Below are 12263 nucleotides of genomic sequence, written 5' to 3'. Positions count from 1 at the left end.
GTTTTGTTGTGTTTTGTGTTGCTAACTAAAGTGTTGTATTAGGAAACCATCAGCTTCTCCACCAATCCAAGATCATCTGGCCACATTGCAAATTCCAGGAGGTGAAATTAGCTATTCGCAGGAATGTACCATTTGACAAGGGACATTATTTTTCTCTTCTGTTCTAATGTTATCGAAGCACGGAACACATTACATTTAATTCTTGCCAATTCAGTGCAATACAAGTAAGTCTAACATCTTTTTTTCAAGATTTTATTGCATTTTTTTGAAAATCGGTCCTACAAATTACACACATTATGAGCCAAGAAAGCAGACATAAAAAATGTAATCTATCACTTTTTCATATAGTCCCAGTGTGAGTTGAAATAAACCAAAGCACATTCGCTCTCGGCATCACCGCAGAGGTTTTTTTTTTTTTTTCCTCACTTAAATAGAACAGATTTTTACAATTAAAACAAATAAAGCCAATTCCCTTGTCGATGCGCTAAATGCAAACAATTTACTTTATCCTTGATGGGCTTTGTGAGTTATAAACAGAGAAAGAAATTGATCTCGCAAGAAAAAGAAAGCAGTAACGATTTTGTAAATGTATTTAATTTGCAGGAGCCTTACCATAGTAAGACCTTGACGACTTTACGTATAGATATGTGGTCATGGACATGCAGCTTGTAAGGATATGCCGTCCTCCGTATATGCATGCTGTATGGAGGGATATTTATGGCTTTACAAAGGAATTAGAAAATAATATACCGTATATATTTCTGCTATGAGTGTGGCGACGCTGCGGCCCAGCACCCGTCCCGGTGTCTGTATGCTTGGTCCGGGTGCCGGGTCTGTAACTATGATATTGCTGAATGACTGTAATGACCCGAGTATAAGCCGGGTATATACGATAATACAAAAAAATAAACTTTTCATCTTAATAAATCCCAATTATATTATAACCTCCCTCCCAACTAGGTACCATTCATTTGGGCCTGATCTGGAGCGGAATGCCTCAACTGGATGCCCGTGCACTGCACCATCATCCAGTCGCAGCTAGCTGTTTTTTGGACCAGAATCTGAGGCGGCCTCCGCGTCAAATTCCAGTCCAAAAAACCCTGTGTGAACCCAGCCTTAGTCATAAATGCATAATCGGAACTGGTTTTCTACCTGTCCATTATCATAAATGTTATATTTTTTTATTAAACCTGTAATAAAAGAGACAGACTTAAAAAATGTTAAAGTTCCGCTCCACAAGTAACGGTAAATGGCTATGTTTTGTGAATATTTTTGTGAATAAATATACTGATTCATAATGTGGTTGTGGACAAACTTAGACATTACTTATATACTATCATAAATATCCACTACAATATATTGCATTTTTCTATGTCAAAATATAAAATTCGATACAAATAAATTCTATTCCATTGTGGATTTAAGAATTCAAATTTTTATCAACAAAAATGTATTCGACATAGCAAAAGCCAAAATTTCTAAAAAAAAAAAATTGATTTTTTTTTAATTAATTGTATTATATTTTTCTATTGTTTTTCTTTGATTTAATACTGAATTTTTTCCAAAGATCACAAAATTGCTATTCATATGAAACTTTTTGACAAAAATATTTACTTATTTCCATGACTAAACATTACATAAGAATACAAATTCCTATCTAATGCCCAGTACTTTGTCAGTAAAGTATTTCTGTGCGTTCGCCTAGTTTAGATTGCAGCTGAGTGAATGTTGCACTATGGGGACTGGGAGAGGTAAATAGAAATTTTTTTTTAACACAATTTATTTCCAAGGCAGCTGGACCACCCTTCCACTAGGGAGAGAGTACGGGGAGTTTCTAAGCTACACAGACCTAATTCAAATCACCCCCCTTTGACTTAAACCAGCTGCATGTCAGGTTTTTTATATCGTTCTTAGTATACTTGATTGTAATATATAATGACAGGAATGCTTATTGTACGTATTCTGCCATTGTCATTACTTTCGAGACCCCCACCTAATTCTAGTACAAACAACTTAACACTTCATTTATCTGGTTCTATCATTTATTTCATCTAAAAATATTCGACAACATTAGTTTTGGAATTTTTCATAAAAGCTGAAAACGCGCTGGATTCTATTAAAATTTGTACAAGGCGGGTATAAATTTCAGTCCAGGAAATTGATCACAGTTTTGTGGCACAGAAATTTTACAGTTTGAAGGAAACAATTAGTATAAAAAAAGCATTCCTATCTCAGATTACAGCTTGTTGTTTGCAAATTTTCAGTAATATATACAGTATATATCACAGGTAATAATAAGAATTATTATTAGATTTTAATATTCTTTGCAATTTGTCAGATGGTCATCATGGTCCAATGGATCATTCTACAAAAAAATAAATCCACTATGGAAGGAATGGTTGAGGCTTCCTAGAAGGTCAGATTTTACAGCTAATACGTTCTCCATCATGTATAAGGAGCTCTGCTTGCACATTTCTTTTTTTATTGCACCAACTGTTGCTAAAGAGAATGGGGCAGGTTTTATTAGACTGTTGTATCGTACGCCAGCCAAAATAAAGGCCCTGACAGGTGCAAGGCGTACCTGAATTATCAAGAGGTTCCAGCTTTCTAATAAATCAGGCGCACATCTGCGTACCAGAATGGAAGTCTGCGCCATTCAAGATCTGTTGTAGAATTTCAGTAGAAAACTGGCATGAGTTATAATAAATGTATTAGGCCGAGGTGTCCCTGCCGTGTTCTCCGCCTTGCGTGAAAAGTGGCAAGTAAGGTGCTGAACTGGTACACAAAAAAGGGCCTTGCACTAAATATGTGCCAAATTATCACCCATCTATGCAACAAAACTGGCGTAGAGGGGAAGATAAATTTACTAAATGTTTGATTCATTACAGGTATTTCATTAGAAGAGAATCACTAGATCACTAGAATTGTGGTTTAATTTGCATGATAAAGCTGGTCTACACATGCCAGTATTAATATGCGTTGTAGGCACTTTTCTAAGGGTTATAAGAAATGCGAAGGGCTTGTCAGAAAGGGGCGGGGCTTACCATGTAACAATTGTGGCTCCAAGTAAGCCAACTAATAGGTGTTTTAAACTCAGACTTCATTTGGACAACTGATGTGCAAAACAGCCGTAAATAACATCCATATTTCACAGCTGTTTTGTACCTGATGGGTGCCAGTTTTTTACGGATCCTTCTTACATGCGAGTGTTTGGAAGGATTTGTGAAAACGACAAAAATTTTCAAGTTTCATAGAAATGGATCATAAAAAATTGGTTATATGAATGTAAAGCGGTCATGTGATGTATAAAGGCCCGGTTCACATCTGCGTTCGGTATTCCGTTAGGGGAGTCCTCTTGGGAACCCCGCCAAAAGGGATACCGTAGGCATTAAAAAGCAGTTATCTAAGAAACCACACAGACCCCATAGACTATAATGGTGTCTGTGTGTTTGCCACACAGAGTCCACACGAATCATGCAGAGAGAAAAGTGCTGCTTGCCAAACCAGAAACTTCTCCGGGCTCATCTACAAACCCATCAGGGTTCTTTCTTGTTCAGTACCAGGGTGCTGGTTGGCCAGATGAGGTGTCTTAGACCCAGCTTGAGCGGGAACTGCTACTCATTGAAGAGATACAACTGGGTAATAGAATTGCCAATTTTGTAAATTCCATGAAATGAGTTTAGTAAACTAAGTATATATATATATATATATATATATATACACATACTTAGTTTACTAAACTCATTTCATGGAATTTACAAAATTTACAATACTAGAGACTATTCAGTCAGGAAAGAATGGTTTTGCCGTTAACATCTATTACATATTTCCCAGTGTTGAAAATTGTTTAAGGTGACATTTGATACATGTCATAAAAACAGTCTTAATTGCTTTTACAAGCCCTCAATAGGAATCACACATGCATCATTTTTTCTACCCAGAATGAATACTATATTTCTGTAAAAACACTTGGAACAATTTATATTTCTACAACATGAAGCACCACAACAGCTGGCAGTCACTTCAAGAGCATGTAAGATCAAATAAAAAGTCTTTGCATCCTAAAAATGATCGAAAAATAATGTCATTAAGTATGTGCTATTAAAAGGTCAGGACATGTCTAGTCTGCAGGTGGGCACTTTGGTTCCCATAAAGTGTTCCTATAAGGTTCATCTTAGGCTCTGCTCGCGTTTGCACTAAGTTCTTGTCATGAAGATTACCATCCAGTGTTACTCTTATCGTCAAAAACAACTTAAGCCTGGCTCAATGAGATTCTTAGAAATTGGCTCCACCATACCTGACTCTACTGTATGACCCCATATCTATTGTGTAACGTCGGTACAAGAGATAGAGAAGGTTGGTGGTCTAAAGCCATGTTCCTATAGTGCTTATTTGGTGTTGATCTGATGTGTTATTTCATGTCTATGGCACAAGTGGATCCTATGTAAAGGAAAGGTGAAAAAAAAACTTTTTCTTTTTTGGAAACATCCTTGGTTTTGCTTTACAAATGTATGTAAAACTAGTTCATAAATGCTGTGTGTGAACAAAGCCTAAACCAAAACCACAATGTGGTTCTATTTCTAATTCCTGTTCTCTACACTCCTCTCGATCTTCATCTTTTTTTTCAGCAATACAAGTGGCCATTTTTCTAAGTCCCTTAAATATTTTTCAGGATTTTGTCCCTTTCTTGTCCCAGGTGTCCAGTCCCTTCATTCCATCAAGTTACTGTTTTACGTTTTATTTTCCAGACTGATAAACTCTCCAAAATCCCCAAAATGTCTTTCCACATAATCTTACCTTTGTCTGACAGTAAGATTTTTTTCGCCTTTAAGTAAACTAAATTTTAAGTTAATTTGTAACTGAAAATCGGACAGAACTTTATTTACACAAATATCATGTAGTTTCTCTACAAGCCCTTTCTAGTAGTGTCAGGTATGGTGGTCTTCAGCTGGGATAGGTAATGTAATTTAATATCACAGCGGAGAATATCTCCTCTGTATAATTAACCCTCGAGATGCAGTACAGGGCTCTAATGTTTTGGCAGAGTGTATCAATGCAATTTCAGGTCATTATTTTAACATAATATTGAACATATGGAGCACGTTGAGAGATCCGCAATCAGTCACTTTACAGATTAGGATTTTCCAGGCCCCGGTTCACATTAAGGTTACATTTTATAAACACAGACTGTTTAGAATGCGAGTACAGTAGTCAGCTCATTAGGGGCTCTACAGTTTATCGTGGATAGATTGCTTTAACTCCTCCACTAGATTTTAGCATTGAGTAATAAATCTCTTGATTGAATTGGTTGAGCTGCCATTACATAAGAGAAATTGCAGGCACCGCAAATTGATTGAAGAAAATGGATTTGCAAGGATGGTAATGGGTAAATATATTGTAAATGAGTAACTTTATACTTCATTGGCTCGTATAAGCACTTTCTTGTGCTTACATTTACGAATACTGTGCATATTAATTTTATTTAATTTTTATGTATTTTTTATTCATGTTTTTTATAAGTCATAAAAATATTCTCAAAAATCAAGTTACAGTGTGTACCAGCATTTTGTGTGATATGTTTGTCTTAAAGTGGATATCCATGAAAAACAACTTATGCAAATGAAGCAGTCGGTGCACTGGGGGCAGGCCTCACTCCTAGGTGCACTGCTGTTGCTGCTACCGTAGAATGGGTGATGTCATTGCAGTGGAGGAACCAACAATCACTGTACAGTGAGATGGTAGGGGTCTAAGTAACAAGTACAGTGCTCCAGAGAGCTGAAGACCCACCCCCAATGCACCAACTGCCTAATTTTCATAAGAATCCAAAGTTGTTTTTCTCCAAACCTATAAAAATAACATACATAACAAAGGTATGATGTTTATCACTGCAATATGCTCTGTAACATGGTGGAGGCACTTGAATATACTTGGAGGAGGTGATAGACTGAAATTAAAATTTGTTACTAACATATACCCCCATTCGTTTCCTGTGCAGAGGGCATCTGGGCTGGCTGAAGCTCTTAAACTCTCATCCCTTTGTCTCCCCTGCATTCGCTCTGACTCTCACTGATGTCACAGACTCCCCTCTACTCCAGCTGCAAGTCCATTGAGTAGAGTGGAGTTGGTCACGTGACCAAGAGTTGGAACATGGGCAGGGGAAGCGGTGGAACGAGAGTTAATAAATGGAGTCATGAGGGACCAAGGTGTATTTAAGTAATAAAGCTTAACCAGGTAATGCAGTGGTAAGTTTTATCACTTCCCAGATAGTGTCTTTATTTTACAGCCCATGAGTGTATATAACATCTACTTACAGTATATCATAGGCAGGAGGGTAGCTAGTTGCTCTTTATCCCAAGGAACATATTGAGTTCTGTAGGAGTCTTTCCCGGGTCTGCCAGTTTCCTTTTGGCGCCTTATTAGAGGAACAACACAATGCAGAGCGATGGTCAAAATTGTCCTATTTCATGAGTAATACAAGTATTTGTTTCATGAAGAGTAAAAGTAGTTACTGAACTAGCCATGCCAGGAGTGAGGATAACATAGGAGGCCCAGTCTGTGTGTTATATATTTCTATATATTTATGTTCATATTATTATAATTATTCATTGTAATGTTGTTTTCTCTTCTTCTCGCAGAGATTAAAAGCAGCTTTATCTCATCATCCTGGAACTATATCTAATGGAAATATGAATTCAATGGGACATATGATGGAAATGATGAGCTCTCGACAGGAACAGACTCCACATCATCATATGCACTCTCATCCTCATCAGCATCAAAATCTGACGCAACATCACCCATACCCCCATCAGCAGCACCAGCAGCCAGCACATCATCCCCATTCTCAGCCTCATCACCAAGGACATCCTCATCATCACTCCCATTCACATCTGCACCCACATCAGTCACACCACCAGACGTCACCACATCCCCCCCTGCACAGTGGCGGACAAGCACAGGTCAGTGTCCATGACCTTCCCTGTAATGTTGGCAATTGCAAGCACTCATCGTCATATTAAGATGGATATATTTCAGTATAAAAATGTTGATGTGGATACTAGAGATGTTGACTGTAATAACATCATATAGCGCTTTGCCAGACAAAGTGAATGTGTACAATGTCATGAGTACAGAATGTGATATTCGCAGCTTATCAATTTATGTTGCAGATTTTCACAGTGGATTTCACCTTTTGCAATGCATGGAGTTAAATATGTCACAAATCTGCAGCATAATCTGCAACAAAATCTGCATTTAAAACGCTGCACAAATTACGTAGCAAATCTGCAGCAGATATATTTTTTGTTGCAAATTACATCCTATGTGGATATATCCTAAAACTAATTTCAGCTTACCATAATATTGTTGCTTGGTTATTTTAGAGTCCATATTACAGTCCTAAGACCCCTGTCCCCATTGTCTTGGTTTCACAGAATCAAACTTAGTTTACCCATGGCACTGTGTGGAATTGTGACTGGAGCCAGTTTTAGGGTGCATATTGCAGATTTTGCTGCATTTTGTAGCCATAGCCAGGAGGGAATTCAAAAGGAGTTGAAAATATAAAGGAAGGTCTTATACCTCTCCTTCCTGCTGAATCTGCTCCTGGCTTTAGCTCAAAAACTGCAACGAAATCTGCACTAAAAATAACAACAAAAACTCAACAGGGAAATTTAACATAATGGCAATTTTTAGGCTAAGGCCCCATGTTGCGGAAAAGCAGTTTTTTTGTTGCAGATTTTACTGCGTTTTTTTTTGAGCCAATGCCAAAAATGGCTACAAAAGGAATGGGAAATATATAGGAAGATCTTATACTTCTCCCTTTTGCTGAATCCACTAATGGGTTTGGTTAAAAATAAACGCATCAAAATCTGCAACAAAAAAAGCTGAGTTTCCGCAATGTGGGGCTTTAGCCTTAGGCCAGGGCACCACGGGCTGGAAACGCTGCGTTTTGCACTTGGCAGAAATGACGCAGGAAAATAGCTGCGTTTTACAGTAACTGAAAAGTGGGTGGGATTCATGCGGTTTCCAAAACCGGCGCACCATGTCAATTACATCTACGGAAACACCAGCGGCTTTCCTGTAGATATAATGGTAACAGAAAGTCCACGGACTGAAACTCCATGAACTTTTTGTTCAGAGCGCTGTGGGAAGAACCGCGATGTGTTACTGCCGCGTTTCTTCCCGATTGATTCCCATGGGACCTTAGCCTTAAAGTCAGTTTTGTTTGAGCCTGCTTGGGTGTAATTTGTGCCAGTGCCAAATGTCGCAATATGTAGAAAATGAAGAAATGTGGGTGGTCACTCACCAATCAGTAGAAGGCATCTTTCTTCCTTTATGTAAAATAATACCTTTATTAGAGTACAATAAAATAAGTCCTCAGGGAGGGAGAGATGACATAAATGGCAGAAAAAACAGGCATCTCTCCCTCCCTGAGGACTTATTTTATTGTACTCTAATAAAGGTATTATTTTACATAAAGGAAGAAAGATGCCTTCTACTGATTGGTGAGTGCCCACCCACATTTCTTCATTTTCTACAAATTGCTACTTTTTTCTTAAGGGTTGTGAGCACCAATATCCATCAGATTTTGTTTCCGATCCATAAGGACTTATTTAAAACAGTGTCATAATATTTTTGCCGATATCATTTGAGTGGGCAGTGCCGTCTACCTTTGCTCTCTGCTTCTGGCAAATGTCGCAATATATTTGATAAATTTGGCACATCCACATCTGTCCTGTCCTGTTACTTCACTTTCTATGCCCCCAATTCATTGCAGTATGATTACAACAATGTTGCACCTTTGTAGAAGTTGCAGTGGATAAATCTGGAGTAAAGACAGCTGGACAGGATCAGTACGCACACATTTCCACACACTTTCAAAAGTAAATTGTGTTGTGTAAATATGCAAAATGTTGCAAATTTTCACACAAATTAGTTCAAAAAGTCACTGCAAAACTTCTGCTTTGCAACCTTTTTCACCAGAACTTTGGAGTGTGGGACATGATCATCCCCCCACCCCCACCCCAGTGTGTGTCTCCAGGTTATTGCTGCAGATTTTGTCTTGTATAATGGTGAATTCACACATGCAGTTTTTGTTGCCATTTATAATACACTTATAAGAAAAAGTATAAAGGAAAAAGTGATACTTATCTTTTTTATTTGGCTTAAATTGTCCTTATACAAAAGTTATGAATACAGCAAAACAGATGTGCATCATTGTTAGCCAGATTACTGCTATGTGTGAACACAACCTTAGTGCTTGTTAGTTTCCCTATATAATAATGCTCATACAGTTACAGAAAAGCACAATCTACTAATAACACAGAAACTAATAACACAGAATCAGTTGTACTCTTCAAGTTCTGAGTAAAGATCCACAGTGCAGGGGAAAAACTAAGTTTAGTAACCTTAGGTCACCGTCATACAGCAGTAACCTCTACCAAACATTTCCTGCAACTGCAAGTGGTCCCCAACCTTTTTTCCACCAGGGACCAGTTTCAGCAAGATAATTTTTCTATGGCCCGGTGGGGCGGGAAGGGTTGTGGATGGGGGCGGGGAAGGGGTGTGGTTGGGGGCGGGGTTACGCTTGGGGATGTAGATTGGAATCATGTACATATGAAAACACAAGAGAAAGTGCAAACTGACAGACACTGCAGGTTATGAAGATGGCTACTGATGACAGACACTGTTATGAAGATGGATACTGATGACGGATATCACTCCTAATGCTGCTATTAACTACAGCCTCACTACAGCTACATTACACGTCACAGGGACAAGTGACGTGTAATGTAGTTGCCCAAAGTTTGGTAGGCGAGTGCGAGGTGTAGCCAAGACCCGCTGCATAGTACTAGAATCCCGGACATACAGCGGTGCAACATGCCCTGTGACCCGGCGGTTGGGGACCCCTGATTTAAAGCATTTAAACAAGAAAAAAAGGATTTTTGTCTATTTTTCCCTGCAAATATATTTGCTTTGATCAGTATGCCTGAGCTGCCTTGCATGCTCGTCCCTCTTCAGGTCATGACAAAGCATCTCAATAGGGATTCTGACTTGGTTATTCCAAAACACAAATCTTTCTCAGATATTTTTTAGTAGTCTAAGTTCACACTTACGTTGGAGGAACAGAGGATCAAAAAATGGTTCTGTTCTGTAACAGATACAAAAGAATCCCCAGGGACGGCATTGACTATAGTGGGGTCTGTTGGGTGTTGTTCCTTTTTACCTGAAATCACCTGGTGTCCAGGGATTTATAAGGGCCCCTTCATACGGCGTAAGCGCTTGGCTCATTCTGAGCCATACATGCGAGCGCTTCTAAACACTTCCCATTCACTTCAATGGGAGCGCTCATAAAGCCGGCTTTACGCGTGCTCCCATTGAAGTGAATGGGAAGTGTTTAGAAACACTCGCGTGTATGGCTTGCAATGAGCCAAGCGCTTACGCCGTGTGAAGGGGCCCTAACTGATCTGTGCCAGAGATTCCAACACAAATGTGGACCCAACTTTGCTTGCTTTAGGTTATTGTCGTGTTGCAGTATACAGTGTCTCTTTAGCTTAATGGGGTTGTCCATGATTCTTCTATTTAAAAAGTTAATGGGATTTGAGCTGCAGTATATGTGCTTGGTCAAATAAAAAAAGGCGATTTCCCATTGTCCTTATGGAGTGATCGTAACAGGACACCCACTCCTAGGGACACTAGCAGCAGTCCAACTTCTTCTCTGTAACATATCTTCTGAAAATCGTTTTATGGAGGTCTGCTTCATGCAAACCAGGCTTTGGATGCCTTTATTCAATGTGTAAAGCACCTACGAAACCCACACTTCCAACCAGACACCAGTCTCCCAATTTCTTAGTTTACTGTTGGTAATTTTATTAAGGGAGATGTTTTGTTTTCCTTGCATTGTGGATGTTTGTGCTGAATAAAAACAGGAAAAATACAGGTAATTGTGTATTATTAGTTTAGTTAGATTGTGCTTGTCTATCCTTGTGACTTAGATAAGGGTGTTGTGACACAGTATATGCAGTATTTGAAATAGAAGGTAAAAATACAGCACAATATACAGACATCCTCACAATATCTCCTTCGCTCCATGAAAGTGTGATCTGTTCTATAACTTGGTGCTTTTTGTTTATAAACATGTAAGTTAATAAATACCAATAAAATGGCACAAGCTATCAATGGCGACTGGATATCGACGCAATCTCATGTAGAGTCAGCAAAGGCTAACATGACTAAGGGTCAGTGCACAGAGTTTTTTTGGCCATGATTTTGACATTGAATCCACCTCAAAATCAGCCTCCAAAAAGCCTCCCAATCAGTGCCAAAAGTTATCAAAAAGTCAAGTTAAACAATGCTACATCTGTGCGCATGGTCTTCCTAACACGCAGAATGCATATAGGTTCAAGTAAGACCTCAAGTAAGACCGCATGCACATGATAGCGTGCAAAGTACTAGCCCTGTTTTTCACAGCTACCATACTGACCCATTAATTTCTATGATCCCATGTAAACAATCGTGTATTTTCATAGTCCCATACATGGAACTGTGAGCCTTGGAAAAAACTTGTGACAGGTCCTATTCCTGTATGTCTTGTGGCTTGTGCTCACTGACAGCAATGAATGAATGGGCAGTACAGGGATGTAGACATGGGTGGCATGTAAATGTATCCTAAACCCCATTCATTGTCTGCATGTGAAGTGACCTGTGGTTGGGTAGGCATATCCCATGTGTGGGTGATAAAACACAAAACCTTTGACTACATTAGAACATTGAAAACACCGTAGACATAAAAACATAACACTTTAGTCACATGACAACCACCAATATGGCAATTTTTTCTTACTCCCAATATTGGACCTCCTATTTGATCCTTGATATTAAGTGCAACTACTCTGCTGCTGCAGTCACTGTATGGCAACAACCTCACAAATAGGTCACTTTTACTAGTAATCAATTCAATAATGCAGGTAATATAAGTATTATACAATTGCAATAAGAAGTATAATATATTGGGAAACTCATTGGACTATGGGGTCATAACAGGTGACTCCTCACATCCACACTGCAACATTATTAAAAAAAATACAAGGTACAGATAGATTATTGAGAAGTTAGTGAATTGCCTCATCCTTGCAGGTGCTCGACTGAAGGCCACATTACACAGATTACTCCGATGTGCCATCTTTCTACAGGGAAAAACAATTGTCCCAAACCGAAAACATGCTTGATGAATAATTACCCTTTTTGACGTCAGGAGACAGCAA

General features: G+C 38.7%; 1 protein-coding gene across 2 annotated transcripts in view; it reads left to right on the top strand.

Annotated features, from left to right (window-relative positions):
* The window catches only part of CREB5 (cAMP responsive element binding protein 5), a 333659-nt gene that overhangs the window by 299545 nt on the left and 21851 nt on the right, over nt 1-12263 (top strand). For both annotated transcript variants that reach the window (XM_075271448.1, XM_075271449.1), the window contains exon 8: nt 6636-6959. In XM_075271448.1, the coding sequence (XP_075127549.1) occupies nt 6636-6959 (324 nt within the window). The remainder of the gene's footprint in view (nt 1-6635; nt 6960-12263) is intronic.

Source organism: Leptodactylus fuscus, chromosome 4, assembly GCF_031893055.1.
Source record: "Leptodactylus fuscus isolate aLepFus1 chromosome 4, aLepFus1.hap2, whole genome shotgun sequence".
Lineage (NCBI taxonomy): Eukaryota > Metazoa > Chordata > Amphibia > Anura > Leptodactylidae > Leptodactylus > Leptodactylus fuscus.
Note: the sequence above shows the minus strand (reverse complement) of the source record. Positions and strands in the feature narration are given on the sequence as shown.